This window comes from Ipomoea triloba, chromosome 4 (genome assembly GCF_003576645.1).
Source record: "Ipomoea triloba cultivar NCNSP0323 chromosome 4, ASM357664v1".
Classification (NCBI taxonomy): Eukaryota; Viridiplantae; Streptophyta; class Magnoliopsida; order Solanales; family Convolvulaceae; genus Ipomoea; species Ipomoea triloba.
In genome coordinates, this window is record NC_044919.1 from 1,621,275 (window position 1) to 1,640,702 (window position 19,428).

At 35.1% G+C, this 19,428-nt stretch overlaps 1 protein-coding gene across 1 annotated transcript; it reads right to left on the reverse strand.

The window, feature by feature from the left end:
• Window positions 1-679: 679 nt before the first annotated feature.
• On the reverse strand, window positions 680-18,633 carry LOC116017841 (CCR4-NOT transcription complex subunit 1-like). Its single transcript, XM_031258483.1, has 50 exons — window positions 18,337-18,633; window positions 16,923-17,220; window positions 16,576-16,762; window positions 16,129-16,477; window positions 15,916-16,029; window positions 15,655-15,783; window positions 15,173-15,364; window positions 14,889-15,083; window positions 14,537-14,674; window positions 14,313-14,432; window positions 13,994-14,223; window positions 13,288-13,391; window positions 12,530-12,624; window positions 12,202-12,441; window positions 11,277-11,346; window positions 11,079-11,149; window positions 10,781-10,926; window positions 10,508-10,616; window positions 10,279-10,425; window positions 10,118-10,165; window positions 9,912-10,040; window positions 9,564-9,803; window positions 9,326-9,463; window positions 9,147-9,232; window positions 8,935-9,040; window positions 8,705-8,800; window positions 8,457-8,609; window positions 7,946-8,119; window positions 7,625-7,860; window positions 7,417-7,540; window positions 7,169-7,330; window positions 6,969-7,013; window positions 6,730-6,807; window positions 6,539-6,655; window positions 6,145-6,271; window positions 5,974-6,074; window positions 5,747-5,884; window positions 5,596-5,676; window positions 4,074-4,223; window positions 3,843-3,971; window positions 3,619-3,666; window positions 3,381-3,527; window positions 3,245-3,306; window positions 2,553-2,709; window positions 2,270-2,461; window positions 2,084-2,188; window positions 1,762-1,896; window positions 1,365-1,631; window positions 1,169-1,270; window positions 680-1,055 (listed from the first exon to the last, which is right to left on the reverse strand). Exons 1-50 carry the CDS (start codon window positions 18,433-18,435, stop codon window positions 945-947), a joined length of 7,017 nt encoding a protein of 2,338 aa, XP_031114343.1. The 5' UTR covers window positions 18,436-18,633; the 3' UTR covers window positions 680-944.
• Between the last annotated feature and the right edge of the window lie 795 nt (window positions 18,634-19,428).

Consider the following 19,428-nt stretch of genomic DNA (forward strand, 5'->3'; position numbering starts at 1 on the left):
ATATTTTTTAAGAAGGAAAAAAGAACTTTTAGTCCTCCAATTATAAGTAAAGTGTAGATTTAGTCCCTCAATTATTTGTGATGCAAACTTTATTCATTCATTTATTATCAAGGTGATAGATTTTGTCCTTGAGAGATCAAATAAATTACTTTATTAAGTAACATTTGGTGACAAAAATAGTCACTTTATTATCAAATTTACTACTTTAATACTAATTTAAGGACTAAATCTACAATTCAAATAAATGAAGAACTAAATTGACAATTTGATCATTATAGCTGGGGCTGTTAACAAACTGAACTTGAACATTTGTTAAAACTGTTTGTTTAGGTTTTTGAAAATTCTATTCGCGTTTAAGTGTTCATTAGTGTTTGTTAACGTTCACACAAATTTTTGTATACTTTATGTTCACAAAGAATACAACTATTATATATATACACTTAATTGCTTGTTCATAAATATCTTTGTAAACATTATTAAACGAACACAAACGAGCTTGTTTAGCTCTTAACAAACGAGCCTACAACTGTTCAAATTATGTTCATTTATGAACAAAGCTCTAAATTTTGTTCATGTATGTTCGTTTACATTAATAAACGAACACAAAACGAACGCTTACCAAACACGAATGCGAGTAGTTTTTACCAAAAACTATGTTCGCTAACACCCCTAATTATAGTTGAGGAATTAAAAATGTCATTCTCTATATAATATTTAAAAAATTATTTATAGCAAAGAAAGAAAGAATTAATTAGTTTCTAGTCTAGTATAAAATGGGAGAGCAATTGATATTGAGGTAAGTGTGTATTGTAATTTGAGTAACAAAATCCACATTGAAAAGGAGTTGGAGTCCGTCATTGTGAAGGTCCAGCAATGAAGTGAAAGTATGATGGAAGATGATAAAATGGAGATGTGAGGGATGATATTATGAGCCAAGTGCAGCACTAATTCTTAGCACGGATGATATTATATTTGCAGAATGCTGATTTCAGGAGGTTCTCAACGTCAGGTGAACACCTGGTGAACGACCTTTCCCAGAAGTTGTAATTCTTATTCTGTTAAACAAAACAAAAAAAAAAAAATGGCGCCATCAATTCATTTTCTTCTTATCATTCATTCATCATCAAACAAATAATGTACAACAGTTGGCAGCAGAAGCGTTACCCACCCTTGTGAGCTCAATGAAAGTGACCACGAGTCCCCATGGATGAGGTGGTTTGGCAACAAGGCGTTCCAATATCACTCTTATTATCTGTTCTTGTATCATTTCCTGTCCACCACAACACAACACACATCATTAATAAATTAAGCAACAAAATAGGGATAGGATAGGGGGGCCTCTGATCTACTCAAGTGCACCATACCTGGTTTGAGTTAGCAAAAAGATAGAGGATGGTTAAGGAGAAGTAATGCGTGTGGTTGTTTGGATAGCGCAATTGATTTGCAATTGCATTCAACAACACGTAACGCCCCTCCTTGTCCAACTCCATGCATAAAGTCTTGAAGATATCAAAAGCAGCATCGAGTACTGTTGAAGGATTCGGAGCACTATTTGCCAGCAGCAGCACTTGTGAATTACTATTATTATTAGATGTTGCTGTTCTTGTTGTCATCTGCAGCTGTTGTACAGCCTATGAATGAAAACCGAAACATCATCCCAAATTATTGGAGTAGATAGAAGAAGAAGATTCAAAGGCATTACTGACACCAGCAGAGGAAAAATGGTATAAACCAACAAGTAGAATTGGAAGAAAGACATACCAAGATCCCAACATAGAGCACAAGAGAGTTGATAAGAGGCACATTATAATGAGTCCCAGCCCGGGCAGCTTCACTAGGAGACAGTAACAGTGTTTGCTTCAACTCCCTAAGAAACAGAGACCCCTGTTGCCTTGTCTGTATGTATGGTAGAAGAATCAATGGAAGACAAAAACAAGAGAACAATGAAATTCCTTTTTTATTATTTAAAAAAAAAAAAAAAGAAAAAAAAAAAGAGGCAAGCAGCTCGTAAATAATTGCCACTTATCTACTGCCTGCATCCAGCTTGAAAAGAAAAGAAATTATTAATGTTTTTATGATTTACCTTAAGGTATTCATCCACATCATGCTTAAGTTGTCTTGTTTTAAGAGCAGCATCAACCTCAGACAGAATGCGTGGGGATAGTTTGATCTCAGGTAGTAGATCAATCTAAAGACAAACAAAAAGAGTTGCTTCTTCAAAACTCAACTCAGACGGATTGTAGTAAGGTATTTCTGTTGAGTATATCACCTTTACGCCAGGAGCTGAAGGATTAGGCAGATTCATATTGCGAGGACATGCACTAAGAACCATGTTTCTCATCTGTATACAGGTCGAAGGTATCACGTCACAGAAGCTGAAGTGATAGTCACAGAGGAACTCTGGGAAGTCGTTAAGAACAATTAACAGCACCCTGAGTGTCTCTTCATATAGAAGACAGACCTAGCATAGAATTTAGGGGAGAAGGAGGTTGTAAGTTAAAGAAGGCAACAACATGAAAAACGCTTTAAAACATCTATCCAACTAGACAAACCGGTGCTTCTCCTAGTTCAGCATTTCTAAGGAATGGCTCCATAAACTGGAGCAAGTCAACCAACAATCGATGGAAATAAGGCCACCCGTTCTGAGCATTTCCGGCGAGTAATTTTGGCATGAAACATCTATGAGTAACAAGCTCGAGCCACACAAAGCTGAAAGCAACCCCTCAAATTAGCAATGCAAAATAAATCAGCAGCCAATCATGGTCTATGGAACAATGCATTTAATTTGAAGTGTATTGAACAGCTATCTAGAAAATGAAAACTATCCTGAAAGAATTGCTTTTGTTTCTTAAGTGAAGCGCAAATAGGGTAAGCCAAGTACACATATATTAACCCTCAAATGATGTTGATCTTCCAGTCACACCCAATATTTACAATTGAAAAAAGTAAAGATATTAAAAGATACAGGTACTTTTGTGATAATTGTATTTTATGGTTCCAAAAAATATAAATAGTATTGTACTCAACCTCTATCCTTAGAAGCACAATAAAAAACAAAGCATGAAAATATGAAGACTACTCCTTGGATAAAAGGGAACAAACACAAGTGCCTTTTCTATACAAAACAAACGTGACTTAGAATTCAAGTTCAGGATTGTAAAAGCAGTAGTATATCTGCCACAGGCCAAAAACACTAATACACAAACACACAAACAGCCCACCAAAAGAAGCATTTAAACAAAACCTGAACCCTGGCACTTGAAGTGGTTGAAGAGCATGGAAGGCACTTGCAAACAAAGTCAAGATCTGAAAAAAAAAAGAAGAAAAAGGTCAAGGAATCAACAACAGCATCAAATAAGTGCACGTGAAATAAAGCCTACCTGAAAGTTTGCACCATCAAATATGGAATCTGATGAACACAAATCAATTATCCAATTTATAAAAAGCCTAAAGTAGGGTCTTGGATCAAAGGAATCCGCCTTCTCATCTGAATCTCTCTGAATGAATTTCACAGTTACGGCAAGGACCTGTCATTTGGTAACCAATAAATTTACATAGATAAGGACAAAACAAGAGCAACTTTAAGTGCTTAACAAAACTAGGATATAGAATTCATACCCTAGACAATAGGGAAATTTTGCTTGTTCCCTGATCAACTGGATAAAACTATAAAAGGAATAAAGTGAATCAACACTACAAAAACCAACAGGTTATGAGAGAGAGAGAGAGAGAGAGAGAAAGAAAAAAAAAAAAAAGAAAAGAAAAGAGAGGAGAGAATCTACATTCACTAACAATGCCAAAAGTCAGCCAATTAGCTTATTAGCTAGGAAAACAATGCTAACCTTCACAACTGAGTACACCAAGTTGGCATAGAGATCAATAGCACGGAATGACAGAAGTTTTGGTTCAGATGCCTGGGAAAGACTCAAACTAATCACCTCAGATGATAAGCAGTGTAACACGGAAATTTCCTGTAATTAACAGCATTGTTGGTTCACGTAAACTTTGATTTTCCTACTGACAAAAAGAAGGCAGCATTATATTATTAAATCCAAATATGAGGGGAGAGTGACCATGAGCTTCTGGAAAAAGCAATCTGAGACATCATCCCCTTTTAATAGGCCACTACGGTGTAGTCGTGAAACATAGAGAGCCGCAGAAGCAGCATCTTTTGCTCCAGGACTTCCACATATCCGGTACCATTCAACAAACAGCATGGAGACCTATGAGGGAAAACCAAAAGAACATGTTAGACTCAAGAGTAACACCTTTGTACGGTTCAAAGAATCAAGGGGAAAATTTTAGTAACAAAAAAGTACTAAAAATGGTTATTGTAAATAAATATGACCATATGGTAAGTTTATAATATATCATATATACACCTGTTTGTGGTCCATAGTTTCACCTTTCTGGTGCATAAGATTTATGGAGTACAACAAATCAGTAGTTGACTTTTCTAAATCTCTGGTTTCATAACTATTTAACTTCAATCACCAGTGCTAACCATTTTTCCTTAAAATTGGTCAGAAAAAAAAGAAGGAAGCATCCCAAGATAGTAAAAGTTGTTTTGCCTGAAGGGACAATCACAATAGCATCATTGAGTTATTTGTACCCACATATTTTGGGTTTCCTTTCCATCCTTACTTTTTTCATTAACAGGGCTAGGACAAGACAGGCAGTTTTTAAAAATACAGGGCATTATCTATTACTGAACCCACACATCACCTTTATACATGAACATAGTGCTCAGCCAAGTTATTAATGAGTGTAAAGTATGAAATTAGATGTTTTATGCTAAGGCAATCGTTCCATACATCCTCATAGAAGAAACATTTTCTGGTTTAAAAGATGACAGAAGCTCAGTAGCAACATAAAAAAGTAGAACAGAATGAAAAATGATTTGCACCACGTTGTATTTTTGTTCACAGCACTTTTTGGCATGTAGAACATAATCATTCTTGTCTTTGCCCTCCTCCATCCCTTCTTTCAACCAAAATAACAAATAACAAAATAAAGATTTTTTTAAAAATAAAAATTGACAGATGCAATAGAGGATCATTAGGAAACAATTTGTGGTATTAGAAGTGATATGGAATTACTTTATTTTTTGCATCAAAGCACCAAAATGCATAAACAGATAAACTATGACCTGCCTTTTTTTTTTTCCTACTCGTAGCAAAAAAGAAAAATTTTGTATGGAGTACACCAAAACTATAAAACACCATCAGAAGGCAAGCCTATGAAGGGAAAAAGACAAGCATATTGGCATAAAATGCCACAACTGTCCACTGTTGAGATGACTACATCTTTACCAGTACAGAAAAAAAAAAGGGCATATTATTCCCTCTCAAATGGAAAACATAACTCACATTCAAGCATGGAATTCAAACAAGTAGAAACCAGAAAGTTCTTCAAGACAAAGATATTTAATGTAACATGCAAACATAAATACTATGTGAAACGGATGCAAAATGTAAATATCATGTGAACCTCAGAAGGAAACGTAAGGAAACAGATGCACATGGGGGAATACTGATGAAAGTCTCGTCTAATTCACTATATGCTGGAGAGATTCCTGGCTCATTAGAAAAATACCTGTTCATGGAATCCAGCAGGGCCTGGCTCAACACATTCAAAAGAGCTCTTATCTCCACCGCTTGGAGGGAGCATAGCTGCCTGTCCCAGCATAAATATTAGACTCAACTTAAAAAAGCTAAGCAAAGGTAGAAATCGTTGTTTCAAAAACCTTTTTTCCCTTAGATTGTTTGAAATTATCCGCCTTCCAGCCAGAAGCACCAAACGAAGCCACAACATTAGCAGAAGGATTCTTGGCTATCTCAACCAGCTGTTTCAATGACTCAAGAGAACCAGGTCTTGCAGCAAGCTGAAGAAGTAAGAAATTCAAAACACCATACACTGAAGACTAGTAAAAAAACAATGTTATAATAGAGAAGGTAAGAGGTAAAAACATACCTTTCCCAATGCATCCACAAGATCTTGCAGCTCCAATACAGCTTTTGAATCAATCTTCAGCAATGTTTGTATAAGAGAAATTGAAAACTCAGTTGCAGACTCTGCATATCACAAACAAATAATCAGTAATTTTAATTGCAACCAATAAAAATCAAACCTTCCACTACATACTATTTCTTTCAGCCTCAATAAGTTTCGCCATATGAATATTATACTCTGCAAGGCTCAGTAGATCACTCTGTATAAGACGAACAGTTATGTCTTTGTTGAACTTCTGCTCCTCATCAGAGTAAATCACCTGCAAAAAGATTTAGGAGTGTACTAGTTTACAATGATTTGGGGCTATACTCTAACAATACTAATAGAGCAATAGACCTTCCTGCAAAATCCATACCCTTATCTCTCAGGATCAATACATAAATGACTAAAAATAGTAAAGGCGCAAAAACAACTTGAAGGTATGAAGAAAGGTATAAGGATTAAGGATATAGTACAAAATACCAAATTTATCAACCTATTGGATTAAACACAATAAACAATCAAAATTTCTGTAACTGCAACATACCCAACTAGTCAGCTCCTTAACAACAACCTTGCTGATGTCGCAGATAGAACACAGCATAGCAAGATGAACAGTAACATGTTCAAAGTTTGATGCATTTTCATATAATCCTTTGAAAACCTAGATTAGCAAACAAAACTCAGAATACTAGTATCACAAAATCAATTTCTTTCCTTGTAAGGAGAATAACACACCTTTTGAGCCACAGCCAAGGCTGCCTCATCTTGACTTTTACATCTGAGGATTATTGCTGGAACTTCAGCAATAGCGCCCTATAAAATATACATTATAAGACATCAGAAACTCAATATGTTCTAAGAAGAGAATTCAGCACCAAATTTTAAAAATAAAAGAGCAGAGTGAACGATTATAACAAATAGCAACATCCTAGTTTATTATTCATCAATCCATCAAAGAGGCAGAAAAAGGATACCTGAACTTCTGTTTCCTTAGCTCCACGAGTCACCAGATTTTCAAGCTGAGATATATTGACAACGATCAAATTAAATAGAAGAGAAAGGGTAAAAGCAAATTTACCATTCTTGCTTTTCTCTAAAGTATACCAAGTTTGTGCATGTGCAGTGTTACAGGAAACACATGTAAGAAAAGAAAATGGTAGAAAGCTTACTGAACCTTCTCCAAAATAATCCGGTACTTGTCCAGTGCATCGCCTGTGGTCAATGATGGCTCTGAAACACTACTTCCAAGATCCTCAGAGGAGAGCTCTGAAACACTACTTCCAAGATCCTCAGAGGAGAGTGTAGGGTTTCGTGGCTGTATGGAACACCCTGTCCCCTGCAATAAATAACTATAGTTTACATATAAGAACTCATAACACACACACACACCTGAGCTGCGCAAAAAAAAAACACTTAACACACCTTTACAACATTACATGGCTTGATTGGGCGCAATAAGACTGAAGAAAACGGAGTCACTATACTGTCATTTTCAAAATTGTAAGAACTAGCACCGTCACCCATCCCAATTGGAGGTAAAGAGGCACTAAAATATAAACACAAAAAGGAAATTAGAAAAAAAATATATATTACTTTTGGTATAGCAACCATCAAATACGAGCAAATTAACCTATGAAGCTGAGACGAACTAGTATCTATCTCTTCTGATGCAATATCCAAGTAATTTGGAACAGCAGCAACTCCTGCCTTAAAAAGGTCAGAAGAGTAAATAGCAGCAGTACTCATTTGCGCAGATCCTGCTACATAAGCCTGCGACAGAATACTGTTATTTGATGAGGCAGGACCTAGGGACAAAGCATTTGAGCTCTGGATTGATTGATTTTTCCAAGGTAAGCGAACAAAATCCTGGAAATTAAGTTGAATAAAATTTACAACAATGAATCAATCATTGAAATCATATTTGAAGTTAAGACAAAATTGTGGCATGTACCTCATAAACTCGCTGTTGAGAGTAGGATAAGTGACCAGATTTTATGCGAAGGGCTTCAGGTAAAACTCCCTTGCATTGTTCTGTATAGATGTATGAATCAATGTGTGTGTGCCCCTCCTTATGTGTCATACTGGCAAGCTCAATAGCAATGGTTTCATCAATAGTTTGTATAGCCTGCCAAAAGCATAACAAATTACATTTTAGATCATTCCTTATATGGCAAAAAAATCTTGGGAGCCCAGATACAGCTAGTAAAGAGGGAATCTAGTGTCTTGGGCATGGATAATGTGAGACAAACAGATGAAATAATGATGTGTGACTTATACAACAAAATTGTTGAGTAGTCTTTTACTTTTATACATGCATTATCATGTGTAGACAGATTGTAACACCTAATTACAGAACTTATATCAGAAAAAATAATAAAGTAGAATTTTACAGATTGATCATAGGGGAGAGCATAAGACTCATACATGACATCATATACAGGAAACTGTATTAGAAAACAAACCTTCTTTATCACAGTTTGTTCAATCAATGCACAGCCAAGCTCAAGGTTGTCATTAGTCACGAGTTGTACAGCATGTTCAAGGAACTCATTTGCAATGTCTGTTCCCTCAAGTGTATTTCTAAGTTGACTTGATATGTAAACACATAAAGCTTCCTGATAGTGATGGGAAAAAAATCCATGTGGTTAACAAATATCAAATTACGGATAGAACCTGTTAGACAGCATAATATCCCAAAGTCTGCCTCTACCTTGCAAGACACATGAACTAGACTTCCGGCTAAACCGGCAACCATAAAATGTGATGCGTTACGTATCTGGGTCTCATCAGATTCCATGGAATAGTCCTGAAAGTGCATTATTTTTATATTAGAAAGAGGGAAAGCTTGTAGTGTTACTAAAGGAGAAAATGTACATTCTTTTGTTTGGGGGAGGTGGAAGGTTTATAATTACAAAAGTGAGAGGTTTATAATTGCAAGACCTTCAACACAAGTTCCTTTGTTGTTTGAGTGGCAATAGAAACACTGCGGGGCATAATGCTCATGACTATGTCCTTGATTGCTTTTTCCATTGCAATGGGAAGTACACTGAAGTAGGCACAAATAATAAATACATACAAGAGAACCAAATAATTAAAACAGTTAGTATAAAGCACTATTATAAGAGAAATCAGTGAGCATAGGAGCCTTGAACCTTTGAAAATGTGAGTGCAGGCCAAAATCATGGAGTTTTGGATTGATAATAACTTGCTCCTCAATATTACATGCAGCTGTTGGAAGCTGCAGTGAAATTAATGTTCATTGATGTTATATACAATAATCAATATTATCAAACAAGTAATACAGAAACTACTGATTAAATTGCCTAAATACCTGGCTAACAACAGAAAATGGTGTTTCCACTTGTAGAAGACCTTGAGCAGAAGGTAGTATATGCTGATCAGATACTAGAGCTGTTAACTTCCCTTCAGCTGTCAATGTCCTAGATGGAAGATGGAGAGAAGCAGCATACTGGATAGGGATCCACCGTATGCTAAGTCATGGTACTAATGGAAATAGCTAAAATCCAACTGAGTTTCCATTTTTTTTTACAAAAAACAAAAACATATACCTGAGGTACTATCTGTGAATGATGACCAGGATGTGATGTACTTGCAACATCAACTGATAGTTCACCCTGATTCAGATTGGACACAATTCCGAATTTGATATCACCAATAAACTGTGGTTGAGAAGATCCAGCATCCTTGTTTGAGAAATCTGGATTTCCTTCAAATTCCCTAACACGTTCTTTCAAAAGAGAAGTTGGATTTATGTCCTTCAAATCCACACCAAGGTTCTTGAACAGCACCTGAAAAGCCAAGGAAATGAAGAGAAACACAGGTATCAAGCACTTCAAGTAGACATTGTAGAGTATGCTATATCAGAAAAACAAAATGCTAGACAGATATCTACATGCCTCAATATCAAATCTGAGGTTCATTTTTAAATTTGGCAATGCATGAATCTCAACAAGTAGTCCAAGAATGGCCATGGTCCATGCATTAGGAGGTTGGTATGCTAGACTGTTTTGACATGATTCCAATATCTGCAGAATGCAACACACATATAAATATCATAAATCACATGATAAATAGCAAACATCAGCAAGTAAAATGCAGAAACCTTCGAGGTGAAGGGAATAACTGCAATCATCAACCCTTTTTCATAAGCCTGCAAAATGCACACGACTTATCAACAAATACCTAGTAACCCTCCAGAATGAAGAAGCAACCAAAAAGCAAAGGTAACAAAGACTTCAAGAGCTATAATCATAGGAGAATGACCTCTATAATCAAAGACTTAGGATCAATCTCACGAGCCAGTAAAACATGATCCCTGCCAATGGTAATCTTTCCTAGCCAGCTTCCCAAATTTTTCAGCAATGAACGCTCTTCTGAACTTGACTTTATAAGACCTGATTGTAACAGAACCTGAAAAGAAAAGCCAAATATTTCACTGCAAAATGTTTGGAGTTTGTAATAGATAAACCATGCAAAGCTGTGGAATGGAAACCTTGCAATTTTCATAGGTTGCTCGGACAACCTCCTTGAATAATGCCTTCAAATTTACTATATCTAGGAGCTTCACGTATAATGCATGATAATTTGGTTCAATGCTTGCTCTGTCAAAGAAATGCCAGCAGGGACCATTATAATTTTGAACAGACAATCAAACAAAGTAAGATTCAAATGAGAATCTTTCAAATTGGTAAAACTGTGATTAAAATTATACAGTATTACATTACATTATACACAAAAGAATTAAACCAATTGGGGACCTCTTAACCTTTTCATCACAATATACTGAGCAAACCAGGGGTAGTGCTCCTCTTTTAAAAGTTCCACAATCTCTTTTGCTTTAACAACAATATTTGCATCTGATAGGTTATTCATGATAAATGATATTTTATCCTGGACCTCTGATGCTGGAGCCTGTGAAGAGAATAATGAATACAAAGAATAGTTTGGACAGTATATAAGAACATTGAAAAAGAATGTTTGGACAAATCACAATTTAGAAAATGAAATATATTCATGTACTTCACAATAATAAACCAAAGTGAAATTCATAAACAAGTAGTGACCTCTATAGGTGTTTGTCTTCTCTCTGCAGCAGCAACTAGTGTTTCAATATTTAAAGCAGCACCAAACCCTCCTTTAACAAAGAATTTGATTCAAGACCATTAGCCAAACACTATATTTTCAGTAATGAATTAACAAGGCCACATTAAAAAATAGATTGCATGTAAACTAGTAATGACAGTAAAATAGTCATTTCATACTTGTTGAGTTTGCCCGAGCAGGATGACCAGTGCCAAGGTAGGAAGTTTTTGCTGCTGAAGAACCGAGTAGCTGAGCATTTTAACAAGGACAAAATCACAACTCCAATGAACTAATATGTAAACCATTTTTGGTAAGTGCTAACAACTGTAGCCTAGAACACAGAGGATCACCCAATAAGTGCTTAAAACACAATTGCACATTATCCTAAACATATTTTGTATCCAGTGGACCTAATGCAGTGGAAAAGACAACTCTTCTTCCTCATCCATCTCCACAAATAAACCTTCCTTCTCATAACCAGTTCATTCTTTCTTATTAACATGAAAGGAACACAAGCATCTTATCGCATTACCCACTGACAATGCTAATGAATAATGATGATACAAAATCACTCAAAGGGGAAAAATATTAAGCATGATTTATATTAAGTTGAAAGCGTAAAGCCTTTGAGTACAGTTGGTCAATTACAAAATGAGGTGTGGCAGCAAACAGTAAAGATACATTAGCGATTACTGACCACCACAAAGTTTCAAGATGAGAGTGACCATGAAATCATGACAGAAAATTAGTTATAGAAACAGAAGAGATCTTTAGTTGACAATTTAATATTTTGCCATCCCAATTTTTTAATAAGATTTATCAACACCCCATGAATGTCATAAACTTGATTGAAGTAAATGGCATTACTTTCAGTAAAGAATACAGCAAATGAGAGTGTGACAGCAACAAACAAATATTATGTCATCATGCATGGCATCCCACTTATAGACCCACAATATTGCATGAGACTTGAACTAAATTTTGTATAAGATATTCACATGGCAAAGAGATTTTGGGGTCATCACAAGTCATGACATTCTTATAGAAGAATGTATTTAGAAAATATCTAGGAAAGATGGGTAAATTAAATGACACATTATTTACCTCAATGCTTGATTGTGAAGACGGGATGGACCCGGGAAATTGAGTAGTAATATAATTCTTGCCTTCATCCAATTCAGAATTCACCATGGAAACACTTGCAAGTTCATGTTCAATGAATTGAATAAGCTCTGGCTTAGCTGCACGGAGATGAGATATCTGTGATATCTGATGGCAGAATTCTGGCAACTCGATCAAACAGTCCTCAAACTGTTCCAGAGCAAGAGTTCCAAACCCAAACATCTGCAAGCAGAACTACCATCATCAAAACCAAGTTTGAACAAGCATTTAAGTTGTCTCAATAAGAAAGAAGGGTGGGGGGAAAGTGTACAATTGTATCTGCAGGTTCTTGTAAAGCATCCAAGACAGCTTTCAGAGTAATTTTAAGATCAATATGAGTCACAAGATGATGCTTGATAAGGGATCCTGGAAAAGTAAATTTTAACCATTAAGTCAGAACACTAGCATCAATGATTTATTTTTTTTTCAATGGTGGCACAGCAGGGTACTTCTTAAACAAATTTTTTGTTTGATTTGTGGAACATAATTTAGTGAAGAACAAGGTGTAATGACAATAATAAAATCTATCAGCTCACTATTTTTAACAATATTTAGTTGTGATAAAAGTGCAAGGATAATGCATAGATGAACAAAAAAGGAAAAGGGATCAAGGAAAAAAAAAAAAAAACCTCATGAGATTTAATGAATTAATTATTAACGTTTATAACTCTAGATATATAAACCACCATCGGTTCTGTAAAGCAATCAAGAATAATAATAATAATAACAAGAAGTGATTAGAACAAGCCATAGTTTGCACATTTATGAAGCATGTTTACCATTCAGACATGTCCCCTTTTCTCAATAGAAAGTTACCTCATGGAAAATCAAGTAGAATTTGTACGTGATGTTGCTTACCATTTCACTTAGTTCTTTTTACTATTTTCGTAACAGACTGACACCAAACCAACATTTGGGACCTTAATGAAATTTAAAATTTTTGATTGAGAATTAAATAATAAATATATAGACTTTAGACCTAGACCTTCCTAAGTGTTATGAAACCTAAGGAAAGAAGGAAATGATTACCAAAGATAATTGCAGCAGTTTTCAGGTGATTCTCTGGATACTTGGGAAAGAATTTATATTCCTCAAAAAGATTTGCAATCATAACCCCAAATAATAACTTTTCCCTGCAAGTTGAAATCCAAATAACTAAGCAGTAGATACTAAGATCAAATAGCCCAAAAAGAACTAATAGTGTATGTCACATTCAAAGCAACTTTCTTCCCCTATATGACACCATGAGAACATCACCAGGGTCAATAAGCAGTTAACTAGACACTGCTCCAAGTAAGAATTTGTTTTGGCATGCAAGTTCCAGATGTGTATTGCATTGTAATGGCATTCAGATATGCAAAAGCAGCAAACTAACAATCAACATAATTAAATCCCAGTCAAAGGGAAGAGCATTAGTACCACACAAAAATGCAGGTTCAAAAGAAAAGTAATTTTTCAAGTTTCAAAAACAGGAGAGGAGGAATCAGATTTTTTAAAAAACTTTTGTAGAAAGAAAGAAACTACAAACACACAGAGACATACACCATCAACAAACAATAAAAATAGAAAATAAAAAAGAAGAAATGAGATGTACACTATTCATCAGGTGTCTGAATTATCAGTGCAAATACTCCACAGCACCTTATTGTGCAACACCACCAATGGTAATTATATGTTATATAAAAAGCCAAAAAGAGGAAGGGAAGTTTCCAAAAGCATAAAATGAAAGGCTGACCTTTTTTCAGAAGATTCTTTGAAACGCCCAAGAATTTGAATCATTGACTCAATTGTTAGCTGTTCAGTAAACAGTAGCTTGAAATAAGAATTTGCTGATGCTTCAATATCATTGGAATCAGCAGCAATATTCTCAAGGCTTGAGTTAGAATTCATGCAAGTCAGGTTCAGCTTCTCCAATTCCTCAGACAAGTGAAAGGACGAAACTGACCCTGTACATGATTGAAGGACCTGGGCATCATAAAATTTGTGAATTAGAAGAGTACTGCTGGAAAGGGGATATGTAAATTAATTATTAGTCAATCTGTTAAAGCCAATACCTTAACAAACATTGAAACAGTTTCCAAATAACTATTCAAAAGAGCATTAGGTGGGTGAAAGTGGTTAGTAGAATCATCTTGAACACTAAAAAGCACCTCCTTTATGAACTTAAGGCATTCCTGAAAGTAGCAAGAAAAGTTTCAGCCAAATAATTCCGGTTCTGTAAAGAAAAAATGCAGAAACCAGAGGACATGAAAACTAAGGACAGTTTAACAGAAGCTACCTCACAGAAATTATCTTTATATGCTCTTAAGTTGGTACTCAACCATTTCCCAAGATCAATGAATTCTTTGTGAGAAGCAAGGGCAGCAAGTCTAATACCAAAAGAATAAGGAATCATATCCAGCACTGGTGAAAGAATCTGTAACAAGAAAAAATAGGTTACACAGTATTTTATTCTCCCTTTCAAGAAGTTAGTGGGAGGGTAAGAAAGAGGAGCTGAAAGGAGAAGTAGAGTAGATATCTTCAATTTATATTAAGAGCAATGTGTCAATACTGTAAAGTGTCTTAGTTTATTGATTTTATTATTTTAGCACTACAAGCATATAAACATAACAAAATTTGAGAAGTCAAACCTTCAGTTCTTGGCAGGCATCTAAAACTTTATTAATGTTGTCAGGATCATCCTTCATGGCATCCATAACCCCCCTCAACAAAATGCTTGGATTAACATTCCACAAATAAAGAATCATGCGTGTCCCTAGTGTACTTTTTAGCATTGTAGGGAAAGCAATAGAAGAGATTTCATGCTGAAGGAGATTATATGCCGTCTGCATTTTATTTTTAAAAGCATTGTTTATCAATATCGATCAATAAAATAATAAAATAAAATTACTAGTCATGCAACACTATGATGTACATTGATGTGGGCCAAGCCAAGAAGCAGGACTTCAGGGCAGTGTTTAAGGGGGTACTCAAGAATACATCGAATAAGACTTGCATGACCCCTCTCAGCCAATTGGCAGAACACTTCCAAAAGATCAAGACACAACCAAGCATGATTTGCATGTCCAGGTTGAAGCTTATGCTCTTTCACAGCATCAACATATGCCTGCAAGTAAACAATGGCATTTCAGATCAATCAAAGAGAACAAGACCATTAATTATATTAATAAAATGTAAATAAAAATAAAACCCTCCAAAAGTGCCAAGCACTTTGTGCTCAGATGGCATGTACTGACTCTTCCATATAAGAGGTCATGAGATCGAGCCTCAGTGGAGGCGAATTGACTCTTTGTGTTTCAATAGGTTGAGAAAGTATAGATGAACAGATACTACAATGTAATAGGTCAGTTGTATTATAAAAATAAAAAAATAAAAAAACCTCCAGAAGCAGTATACCAGTTGCCTCCCAGAATGAGCAAAAGTAAACAATTCTGGTGGCGCCAAAACAGCATATCTAAGAAATGAAAGCTGGCCATCAGCATTTTTCCAGACAGAGCCACAAATGGCGTGTAGAGGGAAAGGATCCTACCATGCCAAAAATGTAAATTATGTCACGCAATATGTTTCAAAAGTAATAGTTAGCACATGAAGCAAGCATATTCATTCCTATAAGAAATTGTTCACATCCCAACATGAACATCTGTAAGAAAAACATACCTGACAAGCACGTCTATACATAGACATGAGAAAGGAGAAAGAAGATTCATTAGGAACATAAAAGCCCTCATGATCTAGATTTTCTATGATGATTCCCCAATTTAGTCCAGGAGCCTGTGAACAATCAGTTAGAGGTAGCAGAAAGGGACATACAGCCTACAATTGCTACAAATGCAACAGTGACAATAAAGATAGAACAGAAGGGAACTCAACTAGCTGGTTAATAGCATCAATTAGGGCATCAGTATTCCAAGAACTTAGTGGTGGTAGATTAGATAGACTGCTACTTCCAAGAGCAGTTTGAAATGACAAGAATATATTGTGATTGTCCTCGACGCCTGAGTATGTATAAACAGTCATTCCAAGTATCCTTGCAATGGTAATTTCCGTCAGTGGCAAGAAAAGAGATAAAATTTCCTTGCATTGCAAGACACTCGCAGTGGATCCATAACCCAATTCCTTCATTATATCAGCCATGCTCATCTCCTTCTCCATCTCCATCTCTGCTAGAAGAGCATCAAAATCATCTTCACCGCCTTCATTTAAAAGATCAAAATTCATGCTGCAGCAATAATAAACAAGAGTGTGAAAAAAAAAAAAAAAAAAAAAAAAAAAAAAGAATTTAAATGTGACAGTTTGGAAATTTCTGCAATGAACAACCATGAAAAGTCAGCTTCATGAATTTTATCTGAAAGAAAAGGGACTCCATCTTTTGATAGAACAAGAGAGAGCATGTTCCTAAACAAATCCACATGCTTCAAAACCATGTTCTGAACAATCTTCACAGAGTCCACAGACATCCGAGTTGACAATAATTCCCCAAGCTGAATCATGAAGAATTTTTTCCCTGCCATATAGCAAGTCAGCAACAAGAAAACAAATGCCTAGCTAAAATATACAACATAACAAAGTTTATCTGATATTTTCAACTTAAGAGTTAAAAGGAAAATATTATCTTAGCAGAAATTCCATCACTTCTGAAGTTGGTAGTTGCAGGAGAGGCATACCACACATTTCGATATCAACGTCTTCTACATATGACAAAGCAATACCAACTCCAATTTTCTCATATACTGTCAACTGTAATGCAGTACACAGGTTCTCCAGAAACTCCTCACAAATAGCAGCATCTCTTACTGACTTGAAGAAAACTGTGCTAAAATTAGGTTTATCCAACAAGTATTTAAAAATTGAAGCAAAAACTGGTTCCAACTGTAAATTCTTCAAGTCTTTCCCATAGATATTCAGGTGATCAAAGCAGATTCCAAGCACCAATATGCTCCCCTCAGTTCCATATGCAGCACACTGCAGTTATACAGCACAATATATGGTAAGCAATTCATTTAAAACATGTCCATAACAAATTGTAAATATCTCTATATTTAACCGAAAGTTTTGAAAATTTTAAAATAAATGCCACTAATTATTTTTTTGTGGTCCTAAATTGATATAACAGTTAAATTCCACAGTTCTGCATTAATTCTTTAATAGCCATGACCTGAAAGGAGAGTTTATGGCAGGATGAATTTAATTTGGTTTGGTGCAGGAAACCTGAAGATATGTAGCTTATTATGAGAACAAAAATACTACACCTTACCAAAAAAAAAAAGCTCAATTCATAAGATCCATGCATTTCCATTGTATAGTATTCTATGGTGTTTTAGAGTGATGATATAAAAAAAAATAAAAAATAAAATAAAAAATAAAAAAGTCTGCATATGTGCCATGAAGGTGAAAAATCGAAACAAATGGCAACTTCAGAAGAAGCAATTACAGAAATTAGATTTACATTTCTGTTTGCTTCATTGACGTAAAGGGAAAATAAAGCAAACTGAGTGTCTGAAAAAACCTGGTTTGATGTTTTGAGTGAATATCTACAATCCACACAAGTAAGCCGACTATAAAGTCTTCATAAGAAAGATAATCACCCCTGGTTTGATGTTTTTTACGAAGGATGTAACACCAGAATTTTAGAGTTATTTCTATTGTGCAATTTGCCCCCATCATATATTTGTATTGTCCGTCACACAACAAAATCCACTAGTTTTAGCACCAAAAACCAACTGCATCTAACTTTACTTCTCCACTCCATTTTTTACTTCCAAATAGAAATGGAATTACATCAAAACAGTCCACTGTTAGAGTGAAAACGAATCAACGCTCTCAAGCTGGAAACGATACGCTTCTAAACAACTCAACAAGACTCCATCCCAGCACCATAACTGCATTTCTTTCAAATGCAACAAGTAATTAAACTCACCAATTCAGCTAATCCAGAACAACCGGACAGAACGATCGCAAGCAATACAGCAATATAAGCATATATGCATAAACATACATGAAATTTCACGCACATAAACATGCATAAATATAGATGAAATGCGTGTAGTAAAGATGCGAAGTACGGCGGGTTTATACTACCTGGAGGAGCTCTTGGAATACAGAGTCGGAGTTGGAATTGTTTAAGCTCTGAAGCAAATACCGAATGTAATTCGAGGCGGTCGAAGCAAGCTGGACCATGGCGAAGAGTACGTGCGTACAGTGGCGAAAGCTAGGGTTCTTTCCGAGCAAGAAACCAATGAGCAGAGCAGAAAATAACGGTGTGGGATTTTTTTCTGGCGAAGATCATATTCGCAGCGACATAAGCGGGAACGTAACCGCTAGAGGCACCGCAGCACAGCTCATCATTTATAAGTTATCCCGCTTTTTAGGCTTTTTCTTATTACCCGTTTTCTTAATTTTGTCAATCTATATCTAAATTTTATAAATTTTCACAAGATTATTAGTTCAATGACTTGAAATTTTTTTTCAAAGGAAAAATATACATTTATTTTGTATTTCCTTTCTTTTTTTTTCTTTCAATATAATATAATTAATACATGCAAGGAGAGTTATACACATACACTTAACTTTTGAGTTTTAAACACCATTTTCATTGGATAAGCTTGAAGTGGCTCAACTAATTTAACCACTTTTATATTGTTATATATAATTAAAATTAATTATTGTGTTATAAGCTCATATTTACATTCCATCCCCACCAAGTATTATTCTTATTGTTGAATTTGGAAGATGGAATGACCTGGCGGGTGGAGAATAACAACCACCCACCAGTTAGGCGAGAGCAAGAATGAAGAATCAATCAATGGAAAATGTTATAAGATTGAAGATATAGAAAATGTAATGATTCTATATTATATGTTTCGTATATAGGTGTGTGTATATATAAACTGTAAGTACCTATCCATAAACTGACGTCTATTCATAAACAGATACAACCATATAGATAAACATAACTCTTTATTTTCAACACTTATCATTTTCAAGGTACATACTTTTAAATTTTACCTCATCATGATGCTGCATTCACCAAATCTTTGTTAAATTTTTTTTTTAATAAGTCACATTTACAATTTGAAATCATATGTTTTCTCTCTAAAATTGTCAATGCGTTCAATTTGATATGATTTTAATTTGAATTTGAAATATGACACGCTTTAGATGTTTTCTACA

Excerpts from the sequence above, each read along its gene's own strand:
- LOC116017841 (XM_031258483.1), bottom strand. The coding sequence starts at position 18,435 with ATGGTCCAGCTTGCTTCGACCGCCTCGAATTACATTCGGTATTTGCTT. Across the intron at positions 10,041-10,117 it reads TTATTCCCTTCACCTCGAAG|ATATTGGAATCATGTCAAAA; the intron begins GTTTCTGCATTT and ends TGCATTCTGCAG. Across the intron at positions 9,233-9,325 it reads CATTTTCTGTTGTTAGCCAG|CTTCCAACAGCTGCATGTAA; the intron begins GTATTTAGGCAA and ends ATTTCACTGCAG.